The 20759-nt window shown below is 41.9% G+C and overlaps 1 protein-coding gene across 2 annotated transcripts in view; it reads right to left on the reverse strand.

The window, feature by feature from the left end:
- PLXNA1 (plexin A1) overlaps positions 1–20759 on the reverse strand; it is a 297154-nt gene that overhangs the window by 248612 nt on the left and 27783 nt on the right. For both annotated transcript variants that reach the window (XM_074198439.1, XM_074198440.1), the window contains exon 3: positions 6211–6393. In XM_074198439.1, coding sequence (XP_074054540.1) covers positions 6211–6393 — 183 coding nt within the window. The remainder of the gene's footprint in view (positions 1–6210; positions 6394–20759) is intronic.

Consider the following 20759-nt stretch of genomic DNA (forward strand, 5'->3'; position numbering starts at 1 on the left):
AAACTTCTTCCTTGATGGATCTCTCCCATCTTTGAACTCCTATGGACTGAATTCTTTGGAGTCTATCATTCAACATCAGTTATACCAGAGGTCCAGGCATCCCAAGATAAAGAAAGGCACAGAGGAATCTGGGAACCAGAGAAGTTCGGTTTCCATCATGCTGCAGGTAACTGGTGCTTAAACCTCTTCCTGCACACTGAATTCCTCTTCATTCAAAGTCCTCACACCAAACATCCCGCCTCATCTCAGACATCAAAAGAAAACTCCTCTCAGTTAGGTTCTCATTAAGGCAACAAGTCAGGGTGACTGAGGGACAGACTGCTATCTAAGGGAGCACTTAAGGGACAATCTTGTTGAAGAACATACTGGAGAGGAGGCAGATTTTTTTTGAAGAGAGAAAAGGGCTTCAGGAGTTTCTTGCCCATTGTGGTCAACTCAACATTTATTCATTTCCTACTGCATACAGAGCACTATATTGAATGCTTGGTAAGACATGAAGCTATGCCAAGCATTGGAAATTCAAAGAAAGGCAGTTTCCATTTTCCTGGGGAAGGCAAATCACCAACAGTTAATTACAATACCCAATATGACATGATCAGTCCATCGACAATCATCTATTAAGCATTTACTCAATATCAGGCTGAGGGCATGCAAAGACAAAGGAATAATTCCAGTCTTCAAGGAACTTATATTCTTTAAATGCAATGGAAAGGTACAGAGCAAGGCTCTCTACAACTGTGGCCCAAGAAATATGATTTTTCATGATAATGGCATCAGGGGAGACTCCCTAAAAGAGGTGACAGTGAAGTCACTTAATTTGTCTGGTCCTCAGTTGTCTGGGCCTCATTTGTAAAATGAGATCTCTAGACTAGAATCCTTCATGGCTCCAAATCTATGATCAGTTCAGTTGTAAGACACAGCAGGCCTTAAGAACAGCCTCTCCAGTGCAGGAGAACGAAGAGTGAATTGGGGGCCAGCAGTAGTCCAGTCTGGTTGAAATGTAAGGAGCAGTATGAGATCAGGTTGAAAGGGAAACCTCCAAGTCCAGGTTAAGGGGGTTGAACTTTGTTTTGTGGACAATAGGGAACCATACAAGATGATAGGAGACTGGCAGTTCCTTCCATATGCTTTCAGGGATGATAGCTATGGTAGTTGTCTTGCTAGACTGCCTTCTATTTCCTTTCCCATCTTAGTTATAAGACAAGATTCATTGGCTTATAGATTTGGGAATGAAAGCCAATGAAGGATATTCTTTGGATCCTACCCAGCTACCACTGAGCCCTGCCTGTGGGGTAATGTGTGCCTGGGGAAGGGGAAGTAGAAAACCCCAGAACCTGAACCTTCCCCAGGCACTGCTCTATCCAAGGTGCTTCCCCCTTCCCAGGATAGAGTCTCTGCCAAGTCTGCAATCAGGATAAACACTCCAATTCTTCCTTGGGCTCCTGCCTTTCCCCATAGGGATCTGAGACTCTCTCTGACGGATTAGGGAAGAGACCGAGAATACACAGTTATTGGGTAGCCAATGGAAACCCCGTAAATATTAGCTAAGAAGGCAGATTCATTTCAGGCAAGGTGTGGATCAACAGCCCCAGCAGAGAGAGGAGGAGGGCGGCCCCCATTCTTGCCTTGGCCGGGAACAAATGCTAAATCTTCCCAGGGCAGTAGGAGTTGGCAAAACTTTGGGAACAGATGTGGATACCAGTGCTGGTAGGCTCAGAATGGCACCAAGGGCTGTGCTCCCCATCCTACTCCCATACATTCCACTAGGGAGAGATTTCAAAATCTTACTTATTCAGTCATTCAATAAGTCGTTATTAAACACCTAAAGACACATCTCCAAGGGGAGATGCAAAGTTTAGATAAGAAATGATTCCTGTTTTCATGCAATTTAGTCCACCAAGGAGGAGAAGGCATCAAAACATGAAATTATAACCTGTAATTATTTTTGGTTGGATCTGTGATTTCTTTCATGCCCCACCACCAATTCTCTTAGCACATCTGCCATCCTCAGCCTTAGAGAGGTACCTGGGACCCTGAGAGTTGGACTGGCCTGGGGTGCCTAGCCAGTGAGCAATTGAAAGGAGCTCTTGGTCTATACCATGAGTACTCCCCATGGCTTGGGTAGAGCTCCTTCAGTCTGCTATGCTCTGCTCCAGAAGTACAAGTCCAAAGAGCCCCTTCCTCCAAAGTATTTCCATTGGAGGAAGGAGGGAAGAAATATGACAGATAAATCCATATATACAGGTAAGTGAACAGTAAGTTGGCTAGTCTGGCAGAAAGAGAGCCTCCATGGTGGAGATGTAGAAGGGAATAAACATCTATAAAGGTCCTACTGTATGTGAGACACTATGCCAAGCATTTTATAAATATTCTCATTTGATCCTTACAACAATCCTGGGAGGTATTATTATCACCCACCCCCATTTTACAGCTAAGGAGCCTGAGGAAGAAAAAGTTAGATGACTTGGCTGGGAATCACATAGCTAGTAAAGTATGAGACTGGATTTGAACTCAGGTCTTCCTGACTCCAGGTCCAGAGTTCTCTCCTCTAAGCCACCCAGATATAATCAGTCCATAAAGAGAGGCCAGAACTACATTGTGAATGCTGAATGTAAATGCTGAACAGAGGAGTCTGAGGCAGTGGGAGCCACTGATGCTTCTTAAGCAGGGGAATGCCACAGTCAGAGTCACGTTTCTGTAAAATCAAGTAAGTAGCTAGCTGGAGGATGGATTGGAACAAAGGAAGACTGGAACCTGGGGGAATCAATGAGCCTGTCAGTCAACAAACTTCTATTATGGTGTGTTAAGTGCTGGAGATACAAAGAAAGACAAAAACATAATGCCTACCCTTAGGATATATGTACTCTACTAAAAAAAAAAAGATATATGTACTCTAAAGGAAAAAATATTTACCTCTAGAGAAAAAAAATCTACCAGTAGATACATATAAGATGCATGTGGAATAAACAATAGGCAATCTGAGAAGGGAAGCTAACAATGATAATAATAATAATAATAATAATTAGAGACAATTAGGGTCTGAACTAGGATGTGGGCTGTGAAAATGACCAGAAGAAAAGAGATTCAAGATACGATGGGGGTGGAAAGGACAAGGTCCAGCAACCAACAGGATATGGGGAAGGAAGATTCATGGATGCTTCCATGGTTGGAACCAGGAGTGAAAGAAAGGTGGTACCTTTGCACAAAAACAGGAGAGTGAGAAAGGGAAATTATGAGCATTTTTGGATACAGCAAATATAAAATATTTGTCAACCCTTTTCCCTTCTCCTATGGGACATTTGGGTGGGGATACCTAACAGGGGATCCGTAAGGCTGGACTGAAGGGGAAAGACTGGTTGGAAAGGTAGATTTGGTAGTCATTTCTAGAGATCTCAATAAACCTACAAGCAACCTCTTTTCCCCTCTGGACCTCGGTTTTCTCAGCTGTACAAAGAAGTTAGACTCAATAAACTATGCTCCCTTCCAGCTCTAACTTTCCATGGAAAGGAAACTGATTAGGAAGTCTAACTGTGGAGCCCAAAAAAACTGACCTTTGCCCTAAGAGCGGAAGGGGAGATAAAGGGAGAGGGTTAATGAAGAAACCAGCCTGGAATTTCCTCAGAGGTGTAAAGAAAATCCCTGTAATTGAGGAGGGAGGGAGGATCCTTCTAACCCACTTATCAAGACAAGATCAAAAGTCAAGGAAAACAATCTGGAATAGAGAAAGTTTTATCCTGGCAGCCAAAAAAAAAGGGTGAGTAGGTGAAAGGGATTAGCAGGTAAGGAAGGACTGGCCCAACCCCACTCCCATTTCTGGAAGCTCAGAAGTACCTCCTCTGATCATGGGCTTTTTAGACTCATTGCAGCTCTGCCCTTTAGACTGTCACTTTAAATTCCTCTGGATGCTTGCATGTTTCCCTGTAATTACCAACCATCTTTAAAAAAATCCTAAACTCTTAAAAAAAAATCCTAAAAAGGAGATCTGCTATTTTAATCAACACCCAATGTTCAACAAACACTTATTTAAAATCTGCTATATATCAAAGTCCTATGCCTAGCACACATATTCATTAATCATTTCATTCAATTCATTCATTCAATCAACAAACATTTTAAATCCTCCCTGTATGATGCCCTAAGTCTAAAATGCAGACTCATTTATTCACTCATTCATTCAACTTCTTTTATTCATGTCCACCCCTATGCAAAACTCTATACCTGCTGCACAGATATAGTCATTCATTTATTCATTCAACAAATATTTAAGTCCTCTCTGTCTAAAGCCCTAAGACTAACTTGCAGATCCATTCATTTATTCATTCATGCAACATTTTTTTATTCAGACCCATTCAGCAAAGCCCTATATTTGCTGCACAGATAGGGTCAGTCTTTCATTCACTCATCCAACAAATATTTTAAGGCCCTTCCTGGGCAAAGCCCTGGGCACAAAGATTCATTCATTCATTCATTCATTCAGTTATTTACCTGTCCAACAAATATTTATTAAATCCTGCCACGTGCAAAGTCCAGTGCTGGGCAGAGAGTCAGTCATTCATTCAACAAACATTTATTATCTAACTGCCTACAATGAGCAGAAAGCACACCTAAGTGCAGGGTTGCATGAAGAAATCAAACATCTGGATAAAAGATAAGGTACTGCCATCATGAAGTTTACAGTCTATTTGGATTAGCCACCAACAGCAAAATCACACCTATGTCTGCTATGTATTGACTCCGACTTTGGGTGAGTTACTTTCCTCTTCTGGAGAGGTGCCTCAGTTTACTCATCCATGAAAACTTGGGGATTGAAATCTATGATTGATAAAGTGTCCCAAAGTATTATTGGCCCCATTTTACAAATGAGTAAACTGAGACAAACCAGGTGAAGTGACTTGCCCAGTCTCACACATCTAGGAAGTGTCAGAGGGTGGACTTGAACCCAGGTCCTCCTGACTCCAGGTCCAGTTTTCTATGTACTTGGCACCCTAAGCTGTCCCTTGATCTTCTTAGCCCTCCCTAAACCAGAATCAGAGTCATAGGGAAGAAACCTTGGTTTTTTACCATACCCAACAATCCCTCCCATAGAATTTCAGAGTTGGAAAGGAGTTCCCCACCCTCTAGGAGCATTCCCTTCCTCCTAACAAAGGGTCATTGGATTCAGCTAAGGACTTCTAATACCAGAGATCTCACCACTTCTAGGACAGTCCATTCCAAATCAGATAGAATAGTGCCAATAGTTTTAAAAAAAGTAGGGGTTTTGGATGTTCCCCCCCTTACATTAAGCCAAAATTTTCATCTCTGCTACTTCTCCCCATTATTCTTAGCTGGCCCTAGGAAGTCAATCACAACAAGCCCAGTCCCTTCCACATGACAGCACTGTATATGCCTAAAGACGAGATTAAAATAATAATAATAGTGCACATTTATAAAATACATGAAGGCTTACCAAGTATTTTACATATATTATCTCATTTGATCCTCATAACAATGCTGAGAGGAGAAGTCCTACCATTATCCCTATTTCACAGATAAGGAAACTAGAGGTAAAAGATTAAGAGTCACTTGCCCAAAGTCATAAAGTTACTAAGTATCTAAGACAAGATTTGAACTTGGCTCTTCTGACTGGAGTCCAGCACTCTATCCAGGAGGCCAAAGATATCCTCAAGTATTCCTTGAAGGGCCTCAACTCCAATCTCCTCATCCATCATCCAAATCACTCTTCTCTTAAGCACACCTCCTATGAGGACAAGTCTATGACTACCAGCTCTGTCAACAACTCCACCAGTTCACTTTCCCAGTGTTCAGATGTCTCTCGATATTTGCATAAGATATCTCACACTGGAATTTTTCCTCATTGTTCTGGTGAAATAGGGATTATAGAGTGACAACAACCTTGTCAGATCAGCAAAACCCATTTTCCAGATGCACAACCTAACACCAAAAGAGATTTCAGGAAAAACAGAAAACCAAAACCCATTTGTTTCAACTCCAGATTCCACTACAATGCACACCATAGGGCTTCTACATTTAACTTTCAACAAAATAAAAGGACTTTTAAAGCCCAATATTTGCAGCTGCATGATCAGGCTCTATAACTCAACCACTCTTTCCTGAACCAAAACAGCAATGAGCTTCTGATATCACCTACCAACAAAATCATGAGAAAATGTCATCACTTCCCATTGACCTATAGACTGAAAGATCAATTACCTTTTTGATCCGACCACTCCGGGTCCCAGCAAAGACGACTGTGTGGCCCTGGTAGTCATAGGCAGCCACTGATGTCATGCCATCCTCCTTGTCCACAAAGAGTGGCGTGCCTTCAATGGTCACAGTTCCACCCAGAGGCTGGTTAAAGTCTTGCCCACAGAAATCATCATCAATCTGCAAAGGCTAAGGAAAGAAAAAAGGAGGAAGAGTTAGAGGGAAAGAATTTTCACAGAATACTATGGATAGGGGCAGGTGGCAGAGTGGATAGAGCACTGGCCCTGAAGTCAGGAGTACCTGAGTTCAAATCTGACCTCAGACACTCAATAATTACCTAGCTATGTGGCCTTGGGCAAGCCACTTAACCCTATTTGCCTTGCAAAAACCTAACAAAAAAAAAAAGAATGCTATGGATAGTCTTTCAAGACTAGGGCAAGGAAAGACATTTCCAAATTTATTCAGCTATGGATGTAGATTTCTTTGATATACCCAATAAAGAAAAGTATTTGAAGACCCATCATTCAATGTAGATAATGATTCAATGAATTCAAATATTTTCCCTGACCTCCAAAACACAGCATACTTTCATATAACCACAGAAAGGGTTGCTAAAAATATTTTGTACATATGTGACATGAAGAAAATGAGCTGTAACTTTAAAAGGCTAAACAATACTTTGCAGAAGTCACAGGCTTTACCTAAGTGGGGTATTATAAAGTCTTGAAATATATATTATTAAGACCTTAGGAGCACAGGCAGCATTTTCAATGCAGCTGTTAAACAAAAAGTAAGAGTTTTAGAAGAAAAGTGCAAATGTAAGAAGTATAGAGCTGGAAATAGATATGGGCAAAGACATAGACACAGATGTAGAAACAGATACAGACATAGACATTGATATAGACCCTATAGATGTGTGTGTGTGTGTGTGTGTGTGTGTGTGTGTGTGTGTGTGATGTGTGTATGTATTTGTCTATTCATCAGAATGTGAGTACTTGGAGAGTAAGGATTTGTTCATTATTTGCATTTATATTCCATAGCAGGTTAAAAAAAATGTTGGTTAATTGCTTAAGAAGACTGAGTGTCAATAAATACTTGGATTTCTGGGCCACAGCTTAAAAAAGAGAAACAATGGGCTATGGTCAGGGATGGAGAGACACCATGTTAAGGAGAGCTGGTAAAAATGTGTTTGCACAGTATTTTCCATTCTTAATCAATGTATGTTGAACTGCCTGGAGGGAATCAAGAGCAAAAGGAAAGTTTTGCATCAAATATATCTGAAAAGAAAATCTGTTATCTAACATCTACAGATAATTAACACATATATATTTGCCAAGAGTCATTCCCCCATAAACAAAGGTTTAGCAAATGCTTACTATGAGGTGATCATATGGATAAAGGGAAGGGGATAAATGTGAATTACAAACCACATGAAAAAATGTTCTAATTCACTAACAGTAAGAGAAATACATATTAAAACAACCCTGGAGTTTTACTTCATATTTATCAAATTGGCTAAGATAATTTTGGAAGGATTTTAAACCAATTTCATTGGTGAAAGAAGTTAAGGAAACTCAAAATTAGAATGGTCAAAGTCAGATTATCTTTTAACGTAAAAATGACTTTATGGTAGATGGTGGTAGCTGCTGTAACATTACTAAACTTAAGATATGACAAATATGAGAACTTTAGAGAAACATGGGAAGATTTGTATTAACTGACACAGAACAAAGAAAGCAAAACAAAATACCCAATGACTAGAGTACTTCAAATGAAAACAAAACTAAAAGACAGCCAAAGTCAGATTAACTGTCTTTACCAAGGCTGGCCCCAGAGAACAGATGATGAAACACATTTTCCCTTCCTCCCAATAGATACAAGGTAGACCGCTGGGACGGGGTGCTGTTTGAGTTGTCAAATGAGGTTGTTTTGTTGGTCGGTTTACAGGGGAGGGTTCTGTGGGGTGAAGTATACTGGGAAATGATGCTGCATAAAAATACAGAAGGAACTAATAAAACTTTTTTTAAGGTGACCTTAAACAACAAATAAAAGGGAAGAAGGAAGAAAAAACAAAAATGTACCTATGTATTACTTATTTGAAATCATTGAGAAAGTAAGTATATTATAGGAGAATTAATAGTAAAAATGACCAGAAATCAATAGAAAAAATTCCAAGAAAGGGATTTAACAAAACATATGGCTTCAGATGTCTATATACAAATGCATCACATGTGAGTATGAGGTGGGTGGAAACAAGAAAAGATAAAGCAAGAGAGTAAATTTAGCACCATAAGGTGTCACTGATAGGACTCCTAACTAGAATTTGGCTCTGGAATAGTATACCATATTCAAAAAAAAAATTAGTCAGGTAAAGGGTGGGGGCGGGGTGGAATAACACTCTATTTTAAGAAGATATATTTGTGCAGGGATTGAGTGAGGTGGGAACAGGAATTAGAGGGAAGAAACATGGAAGGTGCATTTGGATGAAGATCAACTGAATCAGAAACTAAAGTACTATATTGTGCACTAGAGACCACCTGTACAGAAAGATATAATAGATGAGTACTTCAGGAAATAGCTACAATTCCAGCACAGCATTGGTCCCATGGCACAAAACTATGCTAAGTGTTTATTAAAATACACTAAGTATTTCTTTCTTTCTTTCTCTCGCTCTCTCTCTCTCTCTCTCTCTCTATTTGTCTTTATCTGTCTTTCTGTCTCTTTATCTCTCTCCATCTCTGTCTCTCTCTGCCCCAAGTGAACACAAATAACAATTTCTTCATTTGTTACTGTAACAGGATTACATCATCCCAGCACTCTGCCCATATTCCTAAGGATAGGGCTCACTGGCCTGTTACATTATAAATATAATTTCATCCCTCTAAAGGTAAAAGGAGCAATGAGGCAAACTTATTTAATGAACTGATTTGTCCCCAACAAGATATAATTTTGGTAGCTAGGACACATATCAATTTCAAAGTATTTATTAAGCACCTACTAATGAAGCAGGTAGAGAAGTGGATACAAAGGCAAATACGGGGTGGGGTGGGGAATCCCTCTCAAGGACTTTGCATACATTCCTTTGAGAGAGACAAAATTGTATATAAAAAAGTATATACCCAAAACATACACACATACACAAGATTGTTACAGTCATGTCCAGCTCTTTATGAGTCCATTTGGAGCTTTCTTGGAAAAGACATTGGAGTGATTTGCCATTTCCTTCTCCAACTCACTTCACAGATGAGAGAACTAAGGCAAACAAAGATTAAGTGATTTGGCCAGGGTCACACAGCTAGTAGTAAGTGTCTGAGATGGGATGTGAACTCAAGTCTTCCTACTGTACCACCTAGTAGCCCTCCAAATTCATGAATCCACCCTGAAATCTATCTACAGACCCCAGTTAAGCACTTGTGATGCTTAAAGTGTCATTTCATATGATGGTAACCTTGGGGGAAGTTAGCACTGCATTTTGGAGTTTGTGATAGTCTGGATAGGAAACTGAGGAATAATCTAATCTATACCCCAGATTTAGGAAGAAGTAAATTTCAAAAGGGTTCAGAGGAAAGAGAGGTAGCTCAGTCCAAGAAGAGGGGGAAGCTCCAAAGAAGAAATCCTGAAGAGAAATGATTCTAATGAGGTGGAAAAGGAAGGGGAAGAAGGAATATCTATAGACTAATGAAGATGACTCCTCAGTTCAGATTTTTGAAAGATATAGCAGAATAAAAGTAAAGACTGGAGCAGAAGGCTCAAAGTCAATTTAAAAATCACCTTTACAGATACCAAATTCATCCCAGTTTATCTGAAAAAACTTGCAAGGTCAATGAGGCAACAGTTTAATGTACAATTCAACCCCAAATCTTCCGCTGTGTGAACAGAAAAAAATACACCAATATAATTTATTAAGCATTGATTAAATATCTTCCTTCAAGTCTTAACTAAGGGTACACCTTATAACAACAAATCTTCCTAGTCTTTTTAATCATAGATCCTTCCTTGAGGGCAGGAACAGGTTAATTAAGTGACTTGACCAGTTTTCTTCCAACTCTAAGATTCTGGGATTTGAAGATAATCATAACAATAATTCACATTTCTATAACCCTTCCAAGTTTATAAAACCCCTTTCTCATCGTAGTCCAGTATGGGAAACAGTGCCAATGTTATCATCCCCATTTTAGAGAGGAGGAAATCATAGGTCCATGAAATTGTGTTTCTTCCCCAACTACTGTATTTGGCTACTCTGTATTTATTCCCTTTATTATTCATTTTGCAAAATCATCTATGTCTACCTGCTTGCAATCTCCAACAGGAGAAGGGGAAGCTCCCCAAGAATACAGATTGTTTCATTCCTTCATTCACTCAGGTCTCACCTTCCCACTCATCAATCATCTATTAGAGCCACCCCCCCCCCAAGAACATGCCATGCCCATCTCCTTCCCCCACTGGTGGGTTCCTCCAGACCTTTCATTTGGGAAGGGGTCTAGACTGGACAGTATTCATTCCATCCTGACTCTGCTTCTAACTTTATAGACTTGGACACCATGGGGGGTGGGAGGGCAAGGAGAAATCATCCCCCCAGTCACTCTCTCTCTCTCTCTCTCTCTCTCTCTCTCTCTCTCTCTCTCTCTCTCACACACACACACACACACACACACACAGACACACACAAAGTATTTTTTAGCTCCCATTAGAATGTAAGTTCTTTGAGGGCAGACACCACAATTTTGTTAGATTTCGTAACTTCAAGTCTGAGAACAGTATTTGTAACAGAGTAAGTAAGCACTTAACTCTTGGCTGCTGCCTAACCTTTGTTATTTGTTATCCTACATCAGACACCTTTTGCTAAGTGAAAGGATCAACAAACAACTCATTAAGTGTGAAAACACAAAGGATTCTTACATTCCACTCTAACAACTCCAGTTAAATTAGGGGCTAACCTAGATGCTCTAGGAGATCCCATCCAGTTTCAAGGTGCTATGATTCTGTACTAACCTTCTAATTTTGCAGATGAGCAAACACACACCTGTAAAATACCAATACACTATAAGGCTGTCCATTGAATTAGGTTCCAGGGATCTTCCCAAGAAACTACCATGGTCCCTTGGTCCCTTGTCCATTAGTAATCCAGCCAAATACCCCGATCCAAGGGAGAATCTGGCCAGGTAGCCAGAACAGGGGCGGGTGGGGTGGGGTGGGGTGGGGGGGAGATATCTCTGAGGTGAGCCCAGGAATTCTGCTGGGAAAAAATTAGAGAACCTTCAATACTAGAATACTAGTTCTACTAAAACCATTAAAACCCAGGATGCATACATGAGATACCTGTGATAAGTTTAGGCCACTGAATGAGTTAGATGACCAATTTAGAGATAAAAGAAATCTTAAGAAGTCATCAAAGAGCCTAAATCCCTTATTTTACAGATTCCTTGGAGCTTTCATGACTTGTCCAGGGTCCCACAGCTAGTAAGAGATAGAGGCAGAATTGGAATGTAGGTCTATCTGATCTGAAATCTAACCCTCTGAGCTGACTCTGGACTAACAGCCAGGAACATAGAGCCATCCTCCAGCAGCTAGGAAGGCTCCCAGGTAAGGCATGGAGTTCTCTTTCTTGATCCTAACCAGGTCCCTAACCAGGGAAAACTATCTCATAGCTTAGGAGGGTTTATGAATCTTAGGACGACCCCACTTGCTTCACAAGCTTCACAAGCTCTGGGTAAAAATTAATTCCCCAATCCCAGCCAAAACAAGTGGGGCCTCAAGACAGAGATAAGGGTGCAGTAACAAAGGCATCCCCCAACCTGGAAATCACTCTTGAGCTGGAGCTCCACAGTTCCCATGGCAACCTGGGATCCACCAGCATCTTGCCCAAGTCCCCAGGGCCCCAGAGAAGGGGAGGAGGGGAGGTGGGCTAGGAAAGAAAAAACAGCACCCCCCCCCTTTGGCATCTCATAAACCAGACAGAGGCCTACTGTTTCGGGGTCCATGGGATCAATGCCAAGAGTCCCTGGAATAGGTTAGACAGGCAGTGAGAAGCAATAGAAAGAGAAGGGCTCTGGAGGTCAAGAGACCTGGCCTCCAGTTGTGTGACCTTGGACAATTAGCTTATTTGACCTTTCATCTCTGGACCTCAGTTTTCCCAGACTGTAAAATGAGGTAGCTGGAGAATAAAGCAAGCAGAAACAAGAGAACAATAATTCATACAGTAACCACAAAGCAAAACCAGACAGGGGCTTGTTTCAAGGGAGTGTGTCCCCAAGAAAAGATGGTAAAGATGGTAAAGAATGCTTTCTATCTCTCAGCAGAGGTGGTGGACTATAGACACAGAATGAGGCAGACATCAGCCATGGTCAAAAATAATTTGAGATAGTTTTTGGCTGGGTTATAAATAGAGAAAGGATTGGGGGAGGAGTCTTTTGTAAGGGATAGTGATGATTCAAAAAAAGCATCAATAAAAACTCTTTTTTAAAAACATATAAGGGCAACTGATTCTGATGGTACCTTCCAAGTCCTATAAGCTACACTTCTTTTAAAGGACAAAAGGCCAAGTAGAAATGAAGGTGTTTTCCTGCAGACCTATGAAAGAAATCTCTAATTCTACACTGCCAAGATAGGCCAATTTATCAGCCACTCAAAGAATATTTGGGCTGGAAAGGGCCTAAGAATACAGATTAGACTAGGATGTGAGATATCAGAGAGACCTAAGAATACATAACTATCAGAGCTGTAAGCTAAACCTTATAATAGAGAATGTTAGCTAGAAGAGACCTAGACAGGACCTCAGAATGTTGCAAATGGGAGAACCATTTGAGATCTTTAGACTGTTCCCTTCATTTTAGGGGTCCAAAGTGGCCTAAGCAGGGTCACAAAGTCAATTAGAGGCAAAACCAGGGCTAGGGGTCAGTTTGTCAGAGGAATCTAGCCTCTTCTTTGTCTCCCTCTCTGACATTATCCTAAAAGCTCCATGTGGCCAAGAAAGTGATTAAGGGAGTAAGAAACAGTACGTAAGGAGTGCTTATGGGAATGTGAGGCTGTGGGGGTCAGGTCTGGGCAAAGTTTTAGGCATGTGCCTATGTGAGAAGTTGTATGAATGTATGATTGTGTGGGTTTGGGTGAGGCTCAGTGAGTCTGCATGAGGTAGTAGGGTATAGTGGGAGTATTGTAAAGCCTGGGGGTGGTTACAGGAGTGTGCACCCTGCCAAAGGTTGTTTGAATGGGAGACTGTGTAGATCTGAGAAAGTGTCCAGTAATAATACTGATAATAAAAAAGATAATTAGTATTAATTATGTTATTACATGACTTGCTTAGAGTGACCAAACTGATAGTGTCTGAGTCAAGATTAGAACTCTAAGCTTCCTAACTTTAAGCCTTCCCTGAGAGCACCTTGGTCAGCTCTAGAGGATATACTTTAAGTCTGGAGAGCTGTGCCTCATATGTATGCATACATGTATTTACAGTGGGGAGTGAACACGGCCGTGTTGACTTTGGTGAAGCTGCCGGCACACACTGGATCTGGAAGGGCTCCAGGTTTAGGGGGATGTTCAAGACTGTCCAAGCCTGGGTATTTCTAGTCAAAAAGGTGGGTGGGGTAGACCCAAATTAGCAGGTGCGGGTAAACTTTTGGTGGGCCTAGTTGGCTATTTTCTGAAGTGACAGGCTCACCAGGACTATTTAAGCCAGAAAGAGTTCAAACCTGGACTATCTCAAACACACCCATCCCCAATGGTTCCAGCCTCACCCAACCCAGGAGGCTCACAATTTATATTTACTAGAGGAAAAACAGAGGAGTAACCTCACTGAATCTGAAGTCACCCCAGCAAGGCAGCAGGAAGCCAAGGAATGAACTGACATCTCCGAAGTCAAAATCCAAAATTAATGCCCACCATAACAGCTCACATTTATAAAGTTCTTTAGGGTCTGCTGAGTATTTTACAATCAAATATTATCCCAACAGCCCTCAGAGGTAGGTATTGTTATTATTCCCATTTTACAGATGAGGACACTGAGGCGAACAGGGGTGAAGTGACTTGCCCAGGGTCATACTAAATATCTGAGGCAGAATTCAAATCAGTTTCTTCTTGAGTTCCAGTCTGGTAGTTCATCCACTATACCAAGCCACTTCACAGTCTTTTCACCTGATTAGACTTATCCTCAGTCACTCCCTCTCTGAGCATCTCTCATTCGTCTCCTACCAAAGGAGGACATCAGACTCAGGGAGCTGCCCCAGCCAGGCTCAAGAATTCTCCAAGTGTTAGTTAGAATGAGAAAGATAGTAACTGCCAGAGTAGCCTGCAGGAGGAAGAGGCTCTACTAGTTGGGAGTGGAGGGACCAGGAAAGGCTGTCTTGGGGAAGAAACTGAGGCATAAGGATTTGGAAGCCAAGGAGTCTGGAGACAGAGAAGGAAGCATAGGAAAAGAGGAAAAACCAGAGATTTCATTCCTTTTTTTTCAGCTTTGATGTTTAAGACAAAGCAGTCTGTTTGGTATATAGTGATGCTCAATACAGGTTTGTTGACTGACTAATGATAATGAAAAATCAGAGGAGGGAGAGATCTCTATGGGCTGGAGTAGACGGCTTCTGAGGGAATCCAAGGGACCTCTGGAACCCAAAAGTTCAACCTTGAATCTTTTCATTTTATAGATGAACTTTAAGCTGGAGCTGACATGCGGATTTAGAAACTAAGAAAACAAGGGCCAAAGAAGAAAGCCAGTTGGCAGTCCAGGAGGGGAGAAAAACCACTAAGATTTTATTTCAAATCATTCACCACTATTAGATCAAGATAGCATTGAAAAGAAAAAAGGAACTAGAAAATAAAGAATCTTCTCTTCCTCTCTCCCCATTTCTCTTCTCATTCATTCTCTCTCCTCTGCTCCCCTGTTCATTTCTCTCCCTTTTTCTCCCTCTTCCTCCCTCCCTCTCTCCCTTCCTCTCTCATACACACACACACACACACACACACACACACACACACACACACATAAATGCCTGCAGCAGGCTCTCCACAGGGGCCAGGCCCCCTTCATGTTCTCCTTACAGAGTGATTCCCATCTCTTTAACATGTGATTAAGCTCCTAGCAGGGTGACCCTCAGCCCCTCAGCAGCCGTCAAGTGCTACTTCCCCCCCACTTTCCCCAGGGTAGGAGGAGGGGCTGATCAGCCTGGTTCATCATCCTCCCAGGGAGAACAACAGGGTCTCCTCCTCCTAGAGACGCCAGCCAAATTCAGGTCAAATGACAAGCATGAAAAAGAGGAACGGCTCCTTAGACCCAAACACAGAATGCCACAGAGTCCAGAGATTCTTGTTTTATGAAAAAAGAAAATGGCATCCACAGAACAAATAAGACTTGACTAAGTCAATGCAGCAAGTAACTAGCAAACATGGATAGAGAGGAGAGGAAAGGGAGAAGAAAGGAGAGGTGCAAAGAGGAAGAGAAGAGAAAAAAATGAAAGAGGAGAGAGGAGGGAAAGGGAAAAGGAAGAAATGGGAGAAGAGGAGAAAAGGAAACAGAAAAAGGGCAGAGGAAGAAAGGAGGGGAAAAGGAGAAAAGAAAGAGAGGAAGAAGAGGAAAGGAGAAGGAAAGAGGGAAAGAATAGGAAAATGAATAAAAGAGGAGAAGGGAAGAGGGAAAAGTAAGAGAATGAATTAAAAAGAAGAAAAAGGAAGTGAAAAATAAAAGTGAGGTCCTCAGATTGCCTACCTGCATTTTGTAACACCCCAGGGTGCTTCTAATTACCTCAGTGTCACAACATTATAATTCAGTTTAATTTTTAAAATATACCTATAAATTAAAAAGTATTCTTGAAAAGTCCTGAACTAGACTGCACTGTACAAGATAAAGGAGGAGATAAAGTCCCTGTCCTCAAGGAATTTACAGTCTAAGAAACACACCCAAGAAACAAGCAGACTACCACTCCATGCCCAACAGACTGGCTAACCTGTCAGAAAAGGACAGTGACAAATATTGGAGGGGATGTGGGAAAATTGAGATACTAATGCACTGTCGGTGGAGTTGTGAACTGATCCAACCATGCTGTAGAACAATTGGACCTATGCCCAACCATGGAATCATTTGACAAAGCAATACCACTACCAGGTCCATATCCCAAAGGAAAAGAAAACAAAAAGGGAAAGGGCCTATATGTACAAAAAATATTTAGAGGAGCTCTTTTATGTAGTAAAAAAATTGAAAATTCAATTGGGGAATGGCTGAACAGGTTGTTATGAATGATTGTGATGGAATACTTTCTGTACTATAAGAAATAACAGTACCGGCCTTGGAGTCAGGAGTACCTGGGTTCAAATCCAGTCTCAGACACTTAATATTTACCTAGCTGTGTGGCCTTGGGCAAGCCACTTAGCCCTGTTGCCTTTCAAAAAAAAGAAGAAGAAATGACAATAATAATGCTCTCAGAAAAACCAAGGAAGACTTACATGATCTGATGCAAATGAAACAAGCAGAAGCAGAATATTGTATATAGCAATAGTAATATTATATGATGATGATCAATTGTAAATGACTTAACTAGTCTCAACAATACAATGATCCAAGATCATTCTGAAGGACTTGAGTGAAAAATACTATTTACCCCCAGAGGAAGAACAGATGGAATCTCAATGCAGATGTAATCATACTTTTTCTTGATTTTTTTGTCTGTGTTTTCTTTCACAACATGACTAACATGAAAATACATTTTGCTTGAGTGCACATATATAACCTCTATCAAATTACCTGTCTTCTCAATGGGGAGGAAGAAGAGAGGAGAGAAAGGAGAGAATCTGAAACTCAAAAATATGGTTTAAACACATGATAAAAATTATTTTTACATGTAATTAGGGGGAAAATAAAATATTAATTTTACAAAAAACAAACAAGCAGATAACAAGCAGTAATACAACTGCTAGGGTTGTGGATGTTCAGAGGATAATCTGGAATATTTGAGGGTTGGGATAGTCAGGAAGGGTTTGATGGATAAGGAGGAAATGGGCTAGGCCTTAAAGGACTTGGACAGGTAGAGGGGAATGGGGCATTCTAAGTTAGGAAGAGAGAGATCTGCTTCTTGCTGTCCATAGGGCACTCTCAGAATGAGATGGAAAGTGCCAAGAAATCAAGACAACCTGAAGAACTGATTAAGGACCAGGCATAACCATCCTTGGCTGGATACTGGCTCCTAAAGAAAACTCCCTTGTACAGAGTTTGACTGTCCACCCTATCCCAGTATGATTCTCAATCCTAAGGTTAGAATGCAAAACTTCAATCCTGTTCTAGAAGGGAAAGCTGAGGTTTGGGAGTGTCCAAAGATCTGTTCTGGTCTACTGACCTGTACCTAGGAGAATAGGATCTGAGCCGATCCAACCACAACCCTCTTATCTGAAGAACCACCTTCATACTCCTAGAGATATCTGGATAGAGCAGTGGATATCAGAGTATGGCTGAGAATCCTTGAGAATGGCCAATGAGCTCTCAGTCATCTGCTTTCAACCTCTATTCCATATTGGTCAAAACTACTTTCATGATAATACTAATCATTTTATTTTTAATGCAATAAATATCAATAGATAAGACACATAAATAAAAGGGCTTTGACAGGGAGCTCAGTAACTTTTATGACTATTAAAGGGATACTAAGACCAAAAAGTTTTAGAAATACTGGGATAGAGGTTGATAGCAGTTGACCTAGAGAAACTATTGTTTAGTATTGGAACTCTTTCATAATTAGGACCCAACCTATCTTTCCAACTTTCCTTTCCTTCCTGTACCCTGCAGTGGAATACTCCTTACTCTTCTAACACAGAAACTCCATCTCCTCTCAACACCTTTACAATGGATGGTCATACCTAGAAAGCATTCCTTCTTGACCTCTCTCTAACTACATCTTAGAATTCTGTTGCCTTTAAAACTTTGCTCAGGCAACATCTTTAACTGGAAATTTGTCCTGATCTCTACCATCCCTGCTCTGCTTTCCTCTGCTGCTACATTTAATATTTACCTTGTATGTATTTTATATGTGCTTTTATATATGGTTATTAATATAGAAATATATATGCTTTTATGTTTTTATTAATGCATATGTTCTTTCCTCCAAAAAATGTAAAATCCTTGAAGGAAATCACTGCCCCCCCCTTCATCTTTTGTATTTGTATTCCTGGCACTTAGGAGACAGTGGATAAAGCAGCTGGGCCTGGTGTCAGAAAGATGAGTACAAATTAAGCCTCAGACACTTGTTGATTTTATTGAGTCATTTTAGTCCTGTCTGACTTTTTTTTGTGACCCCCTCTTTGGGGTTTTCTCAACAAAGATACTGTAGTGGTTTGCCATTTTTCTTCTCCAGCTCATTTGAGAGATGAGGAAAGAGAGGCAAAGTTAAGTGGGTCACAAAGCTAGTCTTTCTGACTTCAGGCACAGTGTTCTTTTGACCTGTGACCTCATTGCACTTAATAATTGTGCAATCCCAGGAAAGTTTCTTAATCTGGTTGCCTCAGTTTCCTCATCTGTAAAATGTCACAGAGTTGTTGTGAGGATCCAATGAGATGATATTTCTTAGCTTGAGGCCCTGGAACATAGTAGGTGCTACAGAAATGTAAACTGCCATCATCATCATCATCATCATCATCACCATGTCTGGTATACAGTAAGTGCTTAACAGACACAAACTGATCAACTAACTGATCATAAACTGAAGCCAGGGAGGAGCAAGAACTTACCCAAATCAGAAGAACAACCTCCGATTGACAGGGGAAAGTAAAAGGCTAAAACCCTCTAGTTCCAGCACTAGCACCACTTGCTCTGTGAACTCCCACAAGAGTTTTCCCTTATCTGGGCCTCAGTTTCTTCATCCTTAAAATGAGGTGGTAGGGAAAGGCAGAACAAGAAACTACCTAAGGTCCTTTCCAAATCTGAAACCCAAGTTCAGCCTGGACCTCACTTTCCTCATCTGTATAAATGGGGCAAATTTCCATTCACAGGTGAATTTTGAGAAGCCAATGAGATCGTGGATGTGAAACCAGAACAGAAGCTGCAGATGTAAGAGATGATAATTATTATTCTGGTGTTCTCTCCTCTTTCCCTCTCCAACAGTAAGCAAGGGGAGGGGGGAGGGGAAGAGACAACAGAACATCAGTAGCCAGGCTGATGGAAGTCTAAAGTCAGTGTGGGGAGGGGGCTGTGAAGAGTGACAAGGTAAAGAAGCAAGGGAGTGAGGCCCCCCACTCCCCCGAGCTTATTCCTGGCCATCATCAATCCCCACCACCATCCCTCCTCCCCAAAATGAGACAGAACTGGCTGGGGCTTTGACCAATTCCAGATGAGGAGCAAAGGCCCCCATTAGCCAAGACTTAATGAATAATCAGGGGTGGGGAGATCCACAGGCAGCAGCAGGGACCAATTTACTCCCAGAAAACTTATTTGTGTCTCCTCCCCAGAGGGCCTCAGGGCCATTTCTCCACCAGCTGAGGCTCTGAGCAGTGCTGGCTCACTGAGCAGAGTTAGAAGCCTGGAAGAGGGCCGGAGAGGAGGGCCAGAGTGGGGAATGGGGGGCTCAGTCAGTGCCTGGAATTAGTCAGTCTGTGGCTACCCCCACCAGAAAGACAGACAACTGCAAAAAAAAAAAAAAATCTCATGACTCTGTCCTATGGGAAACAAAGCTCAAACCCAGCCCTGACTGGCACCCCCACCCCATTCTAACCCCTGAGCAGGATGGACCTCCAACTTGACCTTTTGTCTTGATGGCTCCAGAGCTCCCAGGATCCCCTCTGCAGCATGTGCTGAACCAGTCACCAAGCAGGAGGGAGCCTCAGCTGGAAGGGAGGGCAAAGATCCAATCCCTGCTGAGCTGGAGCCAACATCTCCTGGCTCTGCCATGCTCCTCCTTGGGGCTGGGGCACAGACCCCTGCCAAGGGAGTCAATCCCAGAGGAAGAGGAGATGGAGATGGAGCAGAGAAGGTCCAGGGCAGGGGAGGGGATGGAAGAGAGAGAGGAGGGACAGCCTGCTGCAGACTCCAGGGTGGGTCTCCATCCAGAGCCTGGTCCTCCTCCTCCTCCTCCTCCCCTCCCAGGCACACTTCTCAGTGCCGTTTCCTTAACCTCATCTGCTGCTGAATATGCAAGAGGATAAATGTTTATGGTGTTTACCGTTCTCTGCTTTGTCTCAACAGACTCACTGGGAGATGGCAAATACAGCTGTACTGAGCAGTGAGGAGGCTGCCAATTGGCTCCCTAATTTCCTCATTAGGAAAGTGTCTTCCCCCTCCCCACCATGCTCAGGTAGAAGAGCTGAGCTCTTAGGCAGGACTGAAGCTGCTTGGGCCTGGGTCTCTCACTAAGGGCAGCAAGGCAGAATAAGCCCCATCATACTCAGCCCAAGTGGGCAAAGGACACCTTGTCTTGAGAGGCAAGATTGCCAGCTTATTGGCTTAGTCTTCCTTTTACACAAAGAAGAGACTGAGGTCCATAGAGGTGAGGAAACCTAGCCAGAGTCCCATAGGGTTAGGGGGGGAGGGGGAGAGTTTGAATGCAGGTCCTCTGCCTTGAAATCCAGTGCTCTTTCCAATATATTTCACT

The sequence above is a fragment of the Macrotis lagotis genome, chromosome 8 (genome assembly GCF_037893015.1).
Source record: "Macrotis lagotis isolate mMagLag1 chromosome 8, bilby.v1.9.chrom.fasta, whole genome shotgun sequence".
Lineage (NCBI taxonomy): Eukaryota > Metazoa > Chordata > Mammalia > Peramelemorphia > Peramelidae > Macrotis > Macrotis lagotis.